The sequence below is a fragment of the Anser cygnoides genome, chromosome Z (assembly GCF_040182565.1).
Source record: "Anser cygnoides isolate HZ-2024a breed goose chromosome Z, Taihu_goose_T2T_genome, whole genome shotgun sequence".
Lineage (NCBI taxonomy): Eukaryota > Metazoa > Chordata > Aves > Anseriformes > Anatidae > Anser > Anser cygnoides.
Genome location: NC_089912.1, coordinates 40842033 through 40859663, shown reverse-complemented (window position 1 = coordinate 40859663; position 17631 = coordinate 40842033). Strand labels below are relative to the sequence as shown.

Genomic DNA, 17631 nt, shown 5'->3' with positions numbered 1-17631 from the left:
TAGCAGCAATCATTTTGGTTTTCTTACTTTAATAATAGCTGCTGCTATGGGTAGTCTTCTGTCTTCTCCCTCACTCTTGCAGGAGCAAGCAGTTTAGGACTTACCTCTGTCCTGTTCATGGCGTGACTGGTGTGCAGCACCCGGGGTAGTTCGACAGGCTGGGGGGCAGCAGTGGTAGTGACGCAGCAGCGCTGAGCGTCTGTCGGCATGCAGCAGGGCCAGGTCACACCTGGCTGAGGGACAAAAAGCAACTGCTGCTGGGCTGTCTGGGTGGTACGGTTTTTGGCAGATTTCTTAGTAGCCTTGTAGATTGGGAAGGAGTTTGAAGGGAAGGACACTGACTGGGAGAGCAGTTGTTTGAAGGACAGAATGTCTGGATCCACACCCTCACCGTTCTCCATGCAAAAAAAAAAAAAAAAAGGCAAAAAAAAAAGTGCCAAATATCTTCATCAATGGACTCAGCTATTTAAGGTTAAAGCGTGCAGTGTCTTTGTCAGCCCAGCCTTGAATATTTCAAAAGATACCACACCAGCTTTGCTGCAGTATGTTTGTATTTTATCTCCTGCATGGGCTGCAGAGAACCTGTAATGTGAAGGAGTCTAAAGAGAGCCAAATTGAAGTTAAGTATGTTTCTGAAATACTGTAGATTATTCTTGCAGTGTACAACACTGTCCCTAGTTTTGGCCTGGGCCACTGTGCAGTTGTTCTCTGTAGCCGTTATCAGTCCTCTTTCCAGCCCTGCCCAGTGCCAGTACTGTGTAAACCTCTAATGAGAGGGCTAAACTCTCTTGGGACAACACCACAGATGTTATCCCAGGAAAACCCCTTTGTTCACTCTTCAGCAAGCAACTAGTTTGTCAGGAAAACGTGGTTTACACATGCATGTAGGTTTAGAAAGGACCACCTTACACCAGAAGAACATAAAGATTTTCCAAGCAACACGTGGAACATCACCACTTTCTGGAGCAAGTGGAAGTTTACTTTTTTGTCAAACAAGTTCTGCTTGAGGTGTGCACACTGTGCCTCTTCTTACATATGTAAGAGCAATAATAAATACTTGAGTTGATAAAAATTCTCTCTGATTATTATTTTTTTTTTGGAGTGCACTAAAATAGATTCCCAACACTTAAGCAAAACAAATGTTTCTGAAAATCTCACTTTTGAGAAGTTTTCACTTTTATGGTAAGTATCAGAGTATATAGTATTTCATGTAATACCTGTTCCCCAAAAAAATGAGTACTATACAATCATAAAGGAAGAAAATAAATTAACTAGAACCAGTTATTCTGGTTTAACTATATATATGTATAAATATATATATTTTTTTTAACTGGGTAAGAGTATCCCAACAATTCATGTACAATTACCATTATTTTCTGCAGTGAGTCCTCTGAAATGCAGAGCCAAAACTTATTTCTGAAATCAGAAAAAAATGTGAAAGATTCGTGCTTTAATTAAAGTTTCACAGGCAGGTGAGATTCTCATTATTTTTAAGAGCACAGAAGAGTCAAAATTGTACAAGTATGTTTTTGTTCTGAGGTTTTTTTTAGAATGCTGGAAATAAAAGTGAGAAAACAAACTTCTGATTATTATTTTTAATTTTACACAATTCATGTTTACAATTTTCACTATTCAATATTTTGTATAAAACCAAATACAATATGCAATATTTTCAAATGACACACAAATGCATATTGAACTACTTGATATTACAAGATAATATGAAGCTTTATCTTAAAAATACCTCCAGCAAAATAAACTCCCATTCTGTCAATCCAAGTTAAAAAAATATGATTAGAAATATACAATTTAAAAATAATCAGGATGAACAGTACTGATTAGTCAAGGACTTCTAGATCTTGATAGTCTGTACATGGGTTTACACAAGACAAACAGTCTGCAAACCATTAATATAAAAACTGCAGTGCAACAAACTGGTGAATATCACTTGTAATTTTTCTTTTTTTTTCTCCATTTTAATGCATGAGTCTCTACAAATCTTATTTAAAATAAAAAAATAAAAGCAGCACTTCTTCTATTGTCCTGGGGCAAAAGGACAAGGTCTGATGCTGTAATGGAAGCTAGCAATTTGATCTAAGATAATACAGATTTCGAGTATGTTGCATACTTTTGAACATCATGGAAGAATTCATCTCTCATGTATTTGAAAGAAGAAAAAGAATTTGTAAGTTTAACCAAAACTCCTAATTGATAACAGCAGAAGTAACTTCCTTCAGCTGCCCTGTTGCACTGCTGCCACACACATTCAATTTTGGCACATGATATGTCACAATTCAAAACAGATTTGGAAACCAAGGACTCCCTCACCCACACCTATTCCTTATAGTTGTACTTAAGACAGCTTTGGTATGGTATAATAAAAATACAAGACAAAGTATTAAAAATTCAGACAAACTAACCGATACAATTAGATGGGACACAATGAGGTAATGGGTCAGTGCACCATATAAGGCTGTTTGGAGAGTTCCAATGTAAAATGTTTGACAGTTTTGTGTTTCTCACCAAGATAACTGGCGGTGGAAGGGGTAGCCTGAAACACACTCATGCCAGACATGAAGTTTTGGTTTAGCTAGAGTTGCTGTGGTGTGTGTTTGTGCACTTATTTTATGCAAATTTCTTCTGATGAACCTGAAAGTGCTAATGGCATTGCTGGTTACTTTAGGAAAGGGAAATTCCAATTTGGAATTTTGAAGGGGTGTGAAACAGGCTGTCTTTTTTACATTAGAAAGAAGTTCATCTGAGAGATGGGCAAAGCCATACAAATACTAATGAATTTTCTTCTAGCTCTCACCACGTTACTTTCATACATTTTTTCTGCCTATTAAGACTTACAATCAATTTACTGATCATATTTTTGAGATGATAATATTCCTCAAAAAAAAAAATCATATTTGCACAACATACCTGCTATTGTGACTAACTGTACTTCCCCTTTATGGCAAGGGGCCAAAAAGAAAAAAAGAAAATAAAAATAAAACTTTAATCTTTTTATCAGGGTGAATTCTGCCTCGTTCTTTTAGGTGCACTTCACCTAGAAGAGAGTGGAGGTGAGGGTGATGATTAAGTGGTAAACCAAAAATATTGAGGGTCTAAGCCTCAGTGCTCCTTATTTCGCACCATGCAAGCCCTTCCTGTTTTCTTTGTATTCATATTTGCAAATTTGTAGTATCCAAACTTACAGATGCTACCTGTAAGCTCACATACATTTTATATCCTGCCTCCCCTCCAACTCATGATGCACTGTCCTGCCACAAAAAAATTATTCAAACCAATGTGTGGTTATTCACAGTGGCACTGAGAAACTACCAGCATAACAGAAAACTTCCTTTTATTTGAGAAGACTGGAACTAGTCACTGTTCCTGCCTATTTACATTCATAGAAAGAAAATTCTCCCCCTTGCAAAGGTAATCCGTATCTTTTAAAAACTCTGTTGCTAACATTCCAGATGTAGTTTTCAACTCCTTTCTACTATAAGAGTTACCGAATGAAGAGAGAACTATATTCTATTTAAGGCTATGTGGTAGCAGTCCTCATCTGAGTGACATGCAGCTATGAACTTCCAGCTGGCAGACAAGGATGAATCGCTGCAAAGCAAACCTTTGAGATTTCATAGTGTGAAAAGTGGTAAAGAAAAAAGGCTGCCAGTGTTTGAAGACAGTCTTGTAGTGGATGAAAATCTCAGCCTCAGATTGTTCTAAAAGCTTACACTGCTTTTAACAGAGAGGTAAGCTGTAGTTTTCAATGTGTTATAATTAGATGTTAATAATTATACCTGCCCCTGAGTTCCACTACCAATCTCAGTTGTACAGCAAGCTTATTTTCCCCCCCCCCTTTTTTTTTTTAAGGTGCTGCACTCATTAGGTGTCTTCAAGCTAAAAAAAAACAGTGACATTCGTAAGTTATTAAATGTACCAATAAAACCTGGAGAAAAAAAATCTTACCCTTCAGATACAGTAATCTAAAGTCTCGCTTAAAAGACTTAAGATATGAAAAGAAACAGTAATGACATTTCAGTATGACAGCACTGCTTTAAATGGTAAGCTGTTTTTCCTCCCTATTAAAATCATACCAGATTTAAAGCAATTACAATTAGGTAAAAGAACCAATGGTTGTGAACAACTAAAAAACTCATTACTATTAAAAGCAACAAAATTGCTTTTTGTTAGTTGTTTTTTTTTTTCAAAACTAAAAAAAAACCTTTGAAAATAAAGCACTCTTTGGTGGACAATAGTTACTGTGTTCTCAACACTGCGGCTTCATAAAAAAACGTCATACAAAGTAAGAAAGAATAGCCAATTAATGCAGGAGAGTACCCATACTACAAGTAAAAAGCCTTTGTGGTTGATTTTCAGTCTCAAGTGGAGACTTGAGCCCAGTCTGAATGAATAACACAGATATATATTTAAAAACTCCCACCATCTTTTCACTTCTGGTGGTCAGCAGCTATAAGTGATTGCCATCACAATTTATACACATGCATCATATATACTAGGAAGCCCTCTTTATAATAGAGAACTTACATATTTACACCTGAGTCTGAATTTACACAGATTTTGTTGGCGTTGTTTGAGGAAATGTTAGCAATTAGGACACTGTCTATTGGGCGTGTTGACAGTTCATTTTATTCTACAAGTACGAAGGAGTTTCTTCTGTTTAACCTTTGCTGAGAAATGAAGCCAAGGTCATCTTCCTAGAATTGCATCAAGTCTGTTACAGTTGTATCCCCTTCATTCCTGGATATCCCCTTTCAACACTGGTTGCTTGTTTGAAATTTAACGCAATACTGTTCTAGTCCTTGGGACGGACTGGCTGCTGAAATAAAACATATTTGAGGAAAAAAATTAAATACGCACTAAAAAAATATTTCAAGTAAACATTGCTGACAAGAAAAATGAGCCAACGTTACTTCAAAGAAAGGAACAGAAGATAAACGTCACTGCATTTAGGAACATAGCAATACCGTTTGTAAATAAAGCACAGACTGGTCTGATCACAGACAATACAAAGAAAGGGTCAGTTTCATACAGAAAAGCAACAACGGATTCAAAGTACCATGCAATCATTAATCGCAACTGCTGTAAAGCACTCTTTTTCCTTCTCTCCCTCTGAACTATCAGACTGTAGGAAAGAAACAGTAAAGTAGAAAGAATAATAAACATTTTTTTAGAACTAGATTTAGATTACATATAGATAAGCTCCAAAATGCTGCAAGCAATTTTCAGTGTTTGAACAAGAGTGCAGAAGGCTGCTTTACAATTCCAAGCAAAGCAAAGGCATATGAGATTTTAAAAGCATATTCCTCTTTGTTAGTTTTTGTGATATATACCTTTCTGGTTAAAAGAAGTAAATGAAACTATATGATGTGGCTTTCATACGTTTTCTCCTGTCCCCCAGTTATTTCTTCTTGTAATAACTTGACCTCCATTCCCTTAAAGACCTCTCTACCTAACAAAATTCCTTCACCACTCAAGATTTCAATTCTAACCAATTACTAATTACCTACATAATCCTACACCTATAATGTGTGATAAGACAGAAAATACTGTTTTCAGTTATTTGGGAATTTTTGAAGTACCTATATGAAAGGAGAACACTGTTGGCCAGGATGCACAGTGTTCCTGTCCTGGCGCAAACAGGTTGGGTATGCGTTTCTGCCAGTCCAGCTGTTAAGTGAGGATGCTACTCCAGTTGGGGATCTTTGGGATCAAGCATGGACAATGATGGTTTACGTTAAGGGTTAAGATTTTGGTATGGCTCTTCCATCCTATATACTTTTCCAGCTGAAATAGCACATTGTTCCATCTACTAAAAGTGATTTAATATCAAGAAAGTGTGGAGGGAAGAAGGAGAGGAAAATGATGCATCTGTCCTTAGAGTGATCTGGCATATTCATCTTGTTAAAATACAACTGCTGACTTCTCAGTAACTGGCAGATTTATATGGGACACATCCTAACCGGAGGAACAAGAATAGATCTGTGGCATCCACGGAAAGAGACTGTGGAGAATACTTCATTAATGTGATTTCTTGCAGTTCAATGAGAGTGTTATTTCAGTCACAAGAGACAACGTGTTGCATCCACCAGTACTGGTCTTTTGTAGATGGCAGGTGACTTCTAGAGATGTTCCACAAAGGAAATGCAATGAACATTATTAATAGTATTTAAACTCTCTCAGATCCCTTAGCAAAACCAGAATAGGGTATTTTAGCTGCAAAGAGCTGTTTTGGCTAAAGAACCATTCTGGGGGCACTTTATACGACGGTGTCTCCAACAGTCTGAAGGATGAAATTGTAGATGCATTACTCAGCTCTGCAGATCATACCGCACTAGGATGGGTCACAAATGTGATTCATCTACAGTAAAAACTGTAGAAAATGACCTAGAGCATCATCAAATAAGATTCATATAAAAATACTGCAAGATGTTTTCACTGGAATACATCAGACAGACAAGAAAACAAAAGTATAAAGGTCTACGTTAATGTCAGAAGTTCAGAAAAGGCAACAGGACCTTGACAAAGATGGATGTTGGTTAGGACATGATTTCAATTTTTTATCAGTAATTATTATCCTCTACCTTGCATTCTATTTGACCTGGAATAGGTCAATTTGAACTAATGCAAATTCACAAATTTCAAGAAATTCGTAAAAGCTTCAAGTGAAAAGACATGAAAAAAGAAAAGGAAGGCTTAAAAAAGAGTGATGTTTTGCCAAATGCTACAAGAAAAATAAAAGGACAGCTACAGGATTAATAGCGAGGTACTAAATTGGAAGTCCATGAAATTATACAATCATACTGCAGTAGCCTTTAGAGGCACCACAACCCAATTAGCCCTCTCAGATAAGAAGATAATTAAGAACTTCAGAACTGTGACAATAAGTATTTAGGACTACTTTGATTATTTGATCCATGCATAAACTGACTGACATTCTTTGATCTCAAAATTAGAAGACACAGTATACAGAATGAAATATTTGGGGTAGAAGTTTTTGAAAATACATTAAAATATGGAATGTTTTATGAAGTTTGAGATGATTTAAAACCTGATCCTTCATTTAAAACCTGAAATCTTCCATTAACTTTATTTTAGGGATGCTGTTTCCTTCTAGTCTCATCTCACTCAACACAAACATCTACCTGAAGGAATGCTTTTCAGGAACTGAACATCTCTGTTCAGTTACACATCTGCATGTGTACATCTACCAGGAGTTGCAAGTAGCTTAAAACTGGAGGGGCATGAAGAACAAAAAAAGCTGTCAGAATCCCATCAGTCCGTCTGACATGGAGAAAACAATGCAGAACGGAGACAGACCTCTGTGAAAGACCTGAAGTATTTAGTAAAGCACACATTTCAGGAAAGATAAAATATTTCTTACATATTGTTCTATGAATCAAAACGTAATTCATAAAATTCATATGGCTGCTGCTGAAAGTTCTGACTAGCATATTCCTTCAGCCTGCTATTCATTAGACTATTTCCTTTGCCCACTAGAGGGGGTTTTTTGTAACTTCCGTTACCTGCAAAAAAGAATGAGGCTGGGGAATGAAAAGCTCTGTAGGGAAAAAACTGCAAAAGAACCTGAAATTTTAAGCAATATTTATAAAGTGTGCCACATAACTAGCTTTTCTTTTCTTTTCTCTTTTCTTTTCATTATTCACCACCTTTTCTCTTCCCGCAAAAACATCTGTTCATCATCTGGTAGATCCATTCAAAAATTTTTCACTATAAGCCTAAGTCAGATTCTGGTCATTTGAAGCCATTGAAAATTACTTGAAAATTGTATCAGTTTACATTCTCAGGCTCATCTTTGATAATGCCGTGGAAAGCCGCAGTAGAGGGGCATGAATGCATACTCACAGAAGAAACTTATCAGTCATGTGGCCATATGTGGACTGAACAGGTTCAGTCCAGATTACCGCTGATACTCTCATCACAAAATCTCATATCCCCATACATGTACATTTTAGACACTTCACCTACCCGCCACCAGATTCTTCCTAATACTGCATTTCAGCCGCCCACATCAAATTCAATTCCTCTTAGCGTTGACTTAGCATGCTAACTAATGCTTAATGCTGTGAACTTTTCTGCCTCTGACTCCAGGCAGATGTTTGGTAATGAAAGACTTTTTTGTTCCCCAAATCCCTCACCTTCAGGAATTCTTATTCACATTAGGAATTACAACATACAATTTCAAAAAGTTCAAAGGCTCAGCAGCATATGCAAATCCCTTAAGATTTAAGGTTCCAGATATTCTCAGTACATGACATAAACCATAAAATTGCTTCACATTTCTCATTGCTAGGAGGAGGAGTCAGACTGTGGCAGAAACCCCTATCAGCAATGGATAGGCCAGCTCAAAGTATTTGTCTACAGAAAAATTACTGGATCTTTAAAGAGGTTAACTCTCACCTTTTTAAGCTTTTTTTTCTTGCAGCAGACCTGGTAGTTCTTTTAGTAATGTCTGTATTGTCAGAAATGCTAGGTTCAGAGGTTTTATTTTTCTGAACACTGGACTGTGGAATTACTCTGAAAAGGGTAGGAAAAAAAAAGAGAGATTATATAACCTGAAAGTTTCTAGGAAAACACTGAAAAGAGGATGTTATAGTTGCAGCAGAAATAACAAGCATCAGTTGGCTTTTCAAAAATCATTCTGAAAAGCAAACTGTTCTGCCTGAAACACAGCCTTCTCTTTATAATGTTCTTATAATTACGGTAATGCAAGTCTGTTTTATTAGGAATAGAAATGGTTTTTGGTTGGTTGGTTAGTTGGTTTGGTTTGGTTTTTTTTCATCTTTCAAAGAATAGATCAAACAATAAATTGTAATTTTCTTTTAGGTTTTTGGATGACAAAAAAAGCTAAATGTCTTAAGTTACTGCAACAACAGGAAAAAAAAAAAGGAGCAAATCTGAAGTATGCAACAAAAACAAATGTTATTTTCCAGACTGACATGGAGGAATTCAGAAAAAAAAAGAAAAAAAATAACAAGTAATTCAATTTGTGAAGATCAGAGTCTAAATCTCCTGCAGTTAACCATGATATATTCCCTTCAGATAGAGCAGCCTGGGGAAAGAATATTGAATATGCTGGTATTCTGCTCTTACAGGGAATAACTACACCATACTCAAAGTTCAGCTTTGCATGCTAGTTGTGCTACAAAGATTCTCTTGAAGACTCTTGAGCAACGTATTGACTGTTTCCTAAATAGGCAGATAAATCCTCGTGTTGTTTATAGTGTCAACACCAATAACAAAGGAACTATGGATTATGAAATGCAAGTAACTATTTTTAGCCACCATGCAACTGGTTTGTAGGGAAACCACGTTTTCTGTATTCCTAAATAATTGTAGTAAAATAATAATCCTAAGGAAAAAAAGTGACAACTTGCCTTTGGAGTCCAGAGATACATATATTTAGTGTAACATTTAATTGGCCTATTTTCTAGTCCATCTGTGCAAATTTCCAGCTATAAAAATGTGCATTGTTTTAGAGATTTATATAATGTAGGGATTCATTCTTTTTTACCCCTGTGGCTATTAGCATTCCAATTCCCAGTGGCTTCACTGAATCCATCTCTGCTAGCAAATTGTATTAGATTAGCAGTTAAAACCTTCATTAAATTATATGAACTGTTGTCCAGTTGCTTAATACTCCGAAAAAAAAAATGCTTTCTAAGAATCCTAGATGTGAATGTAAAAACATAAGTTCTGTAGCTAAAGTGGACAGGCATGTATGGAAGAAATATATATGAGTATTTTCATACTGTGTAACATATTCACTTTTGAAGAGGCAATTACTGAAAACATAAATGGTAAAAAGAATGTATTTTCACTATTTTATATAGATTTGATAGTAGAAGTAGGATATGCAAGTGTACCCGAGAGAACACAATTTCATCGAAAATCATTTCTGGACTATATTTCTGAATTTTACAGCAGTAAAACTTATCAGCAACATTATTTACCACCTACTTCTGTATTGTTTGGGAAACGGGTGACTACATAACCAAAAATTTCATGTACGTTCAATTTACATTGGAACAAACGTCTTTTTAATATTTCAGATTTATAAAACCAAGCACCTTGCTTTGTGAAAATCCAAACTAAACAGTCTTTTCTTCCTCCTGGACAAGATACAAGATTGCAACAGCAAGGACTATTAAAATGCAAAGAAGATTTTACTGTAAACAGTATACAAAGTCAGAGGAATCAGTTATTTGAGAGGCTAAAAATAAACGAGATACCTTCGAAACTGTATCATGTTTCAGCAGACAACACAAATTCTTCTAACAAAAATCTGTTTTCCTCGCACGTCCAAGGTGGAGAGGTTCAAAACCTTAAAGTCCACTTTTTAATTTCTTCTGCTCTTACAAAGCAATTCAAACAAGTTCTAACACTAAAACTTAAAATTCTCTTTTCAGTGCCACAGTTGTCATACAACATGAACAAACCTGGGTTACTGCACTTTGAACTAAGCTTTGAAAATGTCACCAGTGCTGAAAACAGGCCAACGTTATACCTTCCATCCATGCCACTAGCAATTTCCAGGACTGAATGAAAAGGTACAAAGCCTGCTTACCCGTCTAACTTTTAGTCACTTAAAATAAAGTAGGACTGAACTGTGATACATGCTCATTTATGAGTGTTTATGCAGACAGAAATACGTAAAATTGTGTTTTCTCCTTAAACATGTACATACAATGTCTCTCTGTATAAAAAGCATGTAATGTATGTATAAAAGAAAACAAAACTTATTGGAAAATGATCCAATTATCCTTCTCTTGCAGTTCATTTTTTCCAGACACCAAAAGTTCAGAAAAGAAGATGAGTATATAAGTTTAGGCCATATATACTGACTAGTATAAACTAGAACACTACGAAGTGTTAAGATACCATCTTGCACAAACAAATATTCATCTTTTTGTCATGTCATAGGACAAAAAGTCACTACTTTCCACAAAATTGTATTTTGTGTGTTCGAAACGAAGAAATTAAATAAGGTTCTAAATGGGAAGGCGAATTATAAAAATAGGCACCATATACAATTTCACTGCAAAACCAAGCCAACCATGACACCCTCCTCTTAAAACTGCTATATTTACCTAAGTTACCTAAGGGTAGGGAGAGACGGAGCTGGCTTATGGGATCAGCTCAGAGCCAGCTTTAAGCATAGTAGAACCTTTAAGATCATGTACTCTTTAGTAGTTATTTTACATTTTACAGAGATACAAAGCATCACACAACCAGCCCCAGAGTACAGACTAGCTGAATTCCCGATTAGCAGAATATTTGCTGTATGATCAGACAGACATGTTTAACTCAGATGACATTCTAGCCTTCCAAGGCTTACAGCAAGCACCTCAAGGAAAACAGACGAGTTCCCATTTATTGCACTGACGTGGTGTTACAACTAAACACACAGCCGTCTTGAGACCCAGCTGTCAGCTTATGAGCAGCAGCACTGCCATCATGCTTTTACTGAAATGCTACCTCATACATGTGAGCTAAGACACAAAACTAGTTTTAACGTAAGGAATTTTGATTTAACACATGAGTAGAGTAATAGCCTCACTTGAGAGCAGGTTTCATAAACAGGCTTTAAAATTAACATGAAATGTAGCCACAGGAGAAGAAATCTTCCCAAAATCACAGCACAAAAAAAAAAAAAAACCTACGTTACGGAAGAGTAAAATTCACAGGACACCCACCCTACTGCTTTGTAACTGTTCATATAAAATAGTATGTCATGTTGCACAACTCAGCAATTAACTTACAGAAGTACCAGAAGAAAGTGCATCTGATGTACACAAATATTTTCTATTTAATGAAATACGATTTAAAAAAAAATAAAAAGCAGAGCATTCCCTGAAGACATGCTACAAGATGCTTTAATAGCCACACTACTAAAATAGGTAAACCATGTATGTTAAGTCTTTCATTTTCATTTAATCTGTAATGAAAACATCACTTGGTATTTCTGAACTTAATACATTCCCCAACACCATGCCAGTTTGCATACTACTTCTTTTTAAGCTGATATATTGGTCTTTAAACAAATCAAAGCCTGCTTAAATGGAAAAGCGCTGGGTCGGCAGCACCTTCTTGTAAGTAGTTCACAAGTTTGTTTTATCATTTAAACTGGGGGAGGGGACAAGGGGCACACGGACCTGACACAAAAAAACTACCCCAAAACCTGATATAAAAAACAGAAAACTCAAAATGCCAATAAGGCAATACAACCTGGAGAAATCGATCCATGTAAAAAAGCTTTTTTAAAACATAATTGACTGCAATATCCTAGGGAGGGATAAAGGGAAGAGAGGCTACACAGAAGCATATCTTCCCTGACCTCTGGGGGCGGAGGGGGGAGGAGTTTACCCTTGCCAAGGTTATCTGTTTTATGAGGTCCTGATTTTAGTTTGGACAGAGTTAATTTCTTCATAGCAGCTGGTGCAGTGCTGTGTTTTGGATTTATGACAAAAGCAATGTTGACAACTCACCAATGTTTTAGTTGATGCAGAGCAGTGCTTGCGCAGAGCCGAGGTCTCCTCGTGCTGCCCTGCCAGCGAGGAGGCTGGGGGTGCACCAGGAGCTGGGAGGGGACACAGCCAGCACAGCTGGCCCAGGCTGACCAAAGGGATGTCCCATAGCATGTGGTGCCAATAACAGCTGGGAGGAGGTTGGAGGACATTAGGAGTGATGGCGTTTGTCTTCCCAGGTACAAGCTAAGCATGATGACCCCTGCCTGCTTTGCTGGAAGTAGCTGAACACCTGCCTGCCATGGGAAACAGCAAATGAATTCCCTGTCTGGTTTTGCTTGTTTTGCTTGTGCACACAGCTTTTGCCTTAGCTAATACACTGTCTTTATCTCAACCTACATGTTCTTCCACCTTCACTTTTCCAATTCACTTCCCCAGTCCCGCTGGGGATGAGTGAGCAAGCAGCTGTGTGGTGCTGAGCTGCCTGCCTGGGTTAAACCACTACACTGCCAAATGCAATACTGCTCTGTTCCTCGTCACCTCTCTCTTAGGAGGGCTGGCCTGAGACTTTAGGATTTTTAGGAAGACTGGCCTGAGACATCTAACACTTTCCTAAGTTACCAGTAATCAACAAGTGACTTGATATTCTTCATTCTACAGGGCTTCAGCATACAGGGCTGCCAGGCTAGCCAAGATTGATGACTGAATTACTACCCTGATTGATAATTTGATCTCTTAAAGCAGAAGGGACACTAGCTGTATAATGGAGAGAACATTAGCCTAGCTTTTAAGATAAAAAAAAAGTGTTTTCTCTTCCTGGACATAACACAGTATAATTGTCAATGCTGGATATGAGACAGGGGCACTAGTAACCCCATTGCCTGCATAATGACACATTTACCAACATCAGTCTATCTTTTCTCTTCCCTTCTAGCAAAGCAGTTTTTAGAAAGAACACACACATTTTAAGAGAAGACATCTGAATGAATCTGATCTTACAGTACAGGAAAATAAAGGATGGATTCTTTCATTTTTTTACAGTAGGTTTTTTTTTTTTTCTGTCTGCCTTCAGAAATCTAAGGCTTGACTTCTGTAAAACATTAAGACGAGTTATTCACATATTCAGCGTAAAACTTCAGAAACAACTCTTGTCTAAGTACAATATTTGACAAAGTTAGGTACCGATGGGGGGAAAAAAAAAGATTAAAACGACCTCAGCTAATGCTAATGGGATAACTAAACTGTCCATGACTCCTCCAATTCTCATTTTTAGTTATTAAGTCATTTACCCTAGCAGAACTATTTCCATACTTTTTAGAAATATGGCTCTGAGGTCAAAGGTGAGGAGGATAGCATCTCCTAACCATAAAGTTCTGATGGGACAGAATTCCTTTTCTTATTCAGTACTACGGTGTAAAACACTTTTCCTGACGTATTTTTTCTTTAAGACCACTGAATTTTCAAGTATTCACCCAAAGTAACCATTTTGCTTCCGGGGTGGTGATGGCAGAGTAGCCCAGGGAGACAGGGTAGCAAGCAGAAGGGAGCTGTTTGGGTTCCCTGGTAGTTCTTCATGCTGTTGAAGTTTTAATTTGGCCAAAAGATGAAAGTTGCCATCTGGTGAAAACATTGCACCTTTTAAGTGAAAGCTAGACACAACAACCACTGCAGGCACTCTGATAAAAGCTGGAGAAAAGAGTAAAAATTGTACTCAAGGAACTAATATGTTTTTAATGATTTATCCAGCTCCTGAATTTAAGTAACAGAAAGTGTTAAACTAGTCTCGTAAAGCTCTATAAAAATAATTAAGAACAGAAGAAGATGAAACCGGATTGCTTGGGTAAACAAATGTGCCTTGTCCTGATACTGCAACCTGTCACATCTTCTGCTATAAGGGGGAAAATGTCCCATTTTACTGCCTCTTATGGCTTAATACTATAATCCCTTCATAAAAACAAAGACCTACTGCCATTTCTAACAAATTCTAATTCCTGGCATTACACACGAGTAAAACCATCCTTTGGGAGATTAAGCACCTTTGCAAGTTCATGAATTTCCAAGTAAAATTGGAGCTAACATCTTCATTTGCAATATGCAAAGGAGAGGATCATATTTTAAAATAGCATTTTTTTCTTTTTTATAAACATAGTTTTGCTTATTTGCAGAAGCATGCAGAGAAGAAAGGCTTTAAAACTATAAATTATCCTAATTACAAAAGCTCTGCACCTTTTGTATTGCAAGCCAGCCATAAAAATCACTCAGTTATTCCAAATAATATATACAAAAATACAACAAAGCGAGAGCAGTGAAATTTAGTCTTGCAACAAAGCCAGTAAGAAACATGGTATGAAAACATGCACTTATGAGACACACTAGACAGAAAGCATGAGCTATTGTAGAGAAATGGAATGGGACACTTACACAGTGGCTCTCTCTCAGGGGGTCCTGATGGTTACTATGTTCTTAAACCATCTAGACAGAATAGCAGGCTGGGAAGAAGGGAGCCACATACAATCCACCAGATGACAATGCTACACAGTGTAGACACCAGCATAGCTAGGAGCCATCTAAAAAAGGGGTCGGAGGGGGAGGAAAAGGTGAACAAAAATTCAAAAGCAAAAGCTATTGGTGCATTTTAGCTTGTTTCAAGTTCTTCAAAAGCATATTGCTCTATAATCTTAAGCCAAGCATTTTCTTACTTTCTATGACTATCACAATCCATGCAATTGTAACTTGTCAGATGTATCCACGTGTTACCAGAAGCAAAGCAGTGTTTCTGAAATCCTCACTGAAGTCATTTATTTCTTCCAAAGAAAGTCCACATCACTCTTTTGAAAAAAAATGCCTTCTAGACCAGTGTATCTCTGACCACTTGTTGCTAACTTCTACGCAGTTTGATCAGCCTGTACTGACGGATCCTACTTCACAATCTTGTGTTTTAATACAGAAACTCTAGATCAGAGCCAGATCAGTTTCTAGTAACAAACAATTTATGTAAGCACCCAGATGGTGAGGATATATTGTCTTCCTGTGTTCAAAAGAGCAAAAGCTAATTCATAATCCCTTTGCCAAAGGTGCAGCATATTGCTCATTAGAACATATACAAAGCATCCATTCATCAAGGCATAAACAGCTTACACAACCAACTTCAACAAACATTAACAAAACATTATACACAAACCCCTTGGGACTTAAACTTAAGTCATGCCTCTAGCACAAAAAGACTAATTCTCCCAGCTTCTAGTGCTCTTAATTTTTTTTTCTATTTCTCTCTGAAATAAAATTGCATAGAGAACTTTGTTTGTTTGTTTGCTTAGATAAAATCAACCTATTTCATAGCGGAATTAATTATTTTTTGATTCTGAACTATAATGGAAAAAAGACTGACAGCTATTCAGGTATGGAAGACTTCTAACTGAGGTAGGGATGCTAAATATGCCTAGTGATATTTTGGTTTAGTAACATTAACTCACAGAATGTAAAAGGTTCTAGATTTGTCATCAAACTACTTCAGTACAAGCTGCAAACCCTACAATAACTGATGGAAACAGAAGGAAGGAAATTGCAACTCCTTGTTAGCATCGCACCTCCCAGTGCCACAAGGCACACTATGCAAGCAAAACTACCAGATGCTCTTGATCATTTATTTTAATTCCACAGAACTACACACTAACTAGTTTTAATTAAGGGAGTCCTGTTACAGAATGCTTTGTGGATGGAATAGTTTTTTAATAGTCGATAGTCTTTACGCATATTAATACTGTGCCTCTGATTAGACTATCATACAGTCAACGTTCATTCTGTAGAACATACAGTAAATGAGATATTTCACAAACTTTATTATATGACTTAAATTACTACTTATGAAAGAGTATTATGAAGTAGAAATGAAGGCACTATGTGCCTTAGAAACTAATGTGCAAAGTAGATGGTTTTTAATATACTATTTGAGTACACTGAGGTCCTGTGTTGGTTTTTTGTGTGTGTTTTGTGGGTTTTTTTGTGTGTTGTTTGTTTGCTTTTGGTTTTAATTTCAGTTGGGTACAATCTTTGTTCTTTATATGTTGTTTATTGTATAATTGACTTTGTAACTGATGAAAGTAAGAGATTCTTTTAAAACAAAACAGAATTCTTACACAGCAATAAGTGAGGGTTTCCAAAGACATTCCTTTACCTTCAGCATATTCTTACAATATACCTCTTGCTTTTCTAGAAGTCTGATGACACTTTTTGGTCTTTTAAAAAAAAGACCATAGTGAGCTAGAAGTTTTGCAGCAGCATCCCTACAGAAAGACTGCAAAATAAAAGCCTAGTTGCTTTTGGTCTATGACTCTAGTGGTGTATTATTCGCAAAAAAAAATCTGACAGCCACGGGTCACCATTCCCTTCCTAGAAATCAAATGAGGTCCCAGATAAGTCTTGCAAGTCTTGCATTCTCTGTAGTTTATGTAAGGGTAACCAGAAAGCTCTTTTACCTATAGTTGCTACAATTTGCAACAGATGCAAACAACTGTTGACTAAAAACTTCCCCTTACAAGTGGTGGTTGTCTAAAACAAAGAGACTAATATACCAGATTCCCAAATAGAACCACAGCCCTTTGAATTTATTCAATGAAACGCTGTTACTGGGCAGAGCTGCCTTCCAGAGTACCAGCCATTATCCCAAAGCCCACAAGATTTAGTGAAAGTTCTTCTCCAAAGACCTGAAAATGAAACAAAGCTAAAGATTCTTCTTCCAACTATTCTTTTTAAGTAGTTGTCCTTACTTCAAAAATGACAACGTACCTTATTTCAGCCACTCAAACACCACCAATTGGGGTTGTATTCCTCCATTTTTATACTACCACAGGAAGGACAAGGGAATGCTTATGAATGAACTAGGAATACGTCATTCAGAAATAACCATGGGAACTTGCAGAGCACCGAGCATTGGAATCAAAAAACAATACAGACAACAAGAAATTGAGTAATACAGTTCTTCAAACAAGTCCTCCTGCCTCTTTAATGCTCACCAAGCGATCAGAAGAAAGGTAAATCTCATGCTTGTTTTAAATGAGCAAAAACAGCCTTGCCAACAAACTTTTGGGTGCTACAGCAAGTATGTCTGAAGAAGATAGAAGTATTTCTG

At 36.8% G+C, this 17631-nt stretch overlaps 1 protein-coding gene across 8 annotated transcripts in view; it reads right to left on the bottom strand.

Annotated features, from left to right (window-relative positions):
- Nucleotides 1-1580: 1580 nt before the first annotated feature.
- CDC14B (cell division cycle 14B) overlaps nt 1581-17631 on the bottom strand; it is a 46297-nt gene continuing 30246 nt past the window's right edge. Inside the window, exons 13-15 of one of the 8 annotated variants that reach the window (XR_010827898.1) lie at nt 14925-15070; nt 8437-8553; nt 1581-4834 (exon numbers count right to left, since the gene is read on the bottom strand). Coding sequence is in view for 6 of the 8 variants with exons in the window: in XM_066988686.1 (XP_066844787.1) it covers nt 4795-4834; nt 8437-8553 (157 nt within the window). In the remaining 2 variants the exon portion in view is untranslated. The remainder of the gene's footprint in view (nt 4835-8436; nt 8554-14924; nt 15071-17631) is intronic. The other 7 variants (XR_010827899.1, XM_066988688.1, XM_066988689.1 and 4 more) reach the window with 7 other exon arrangements.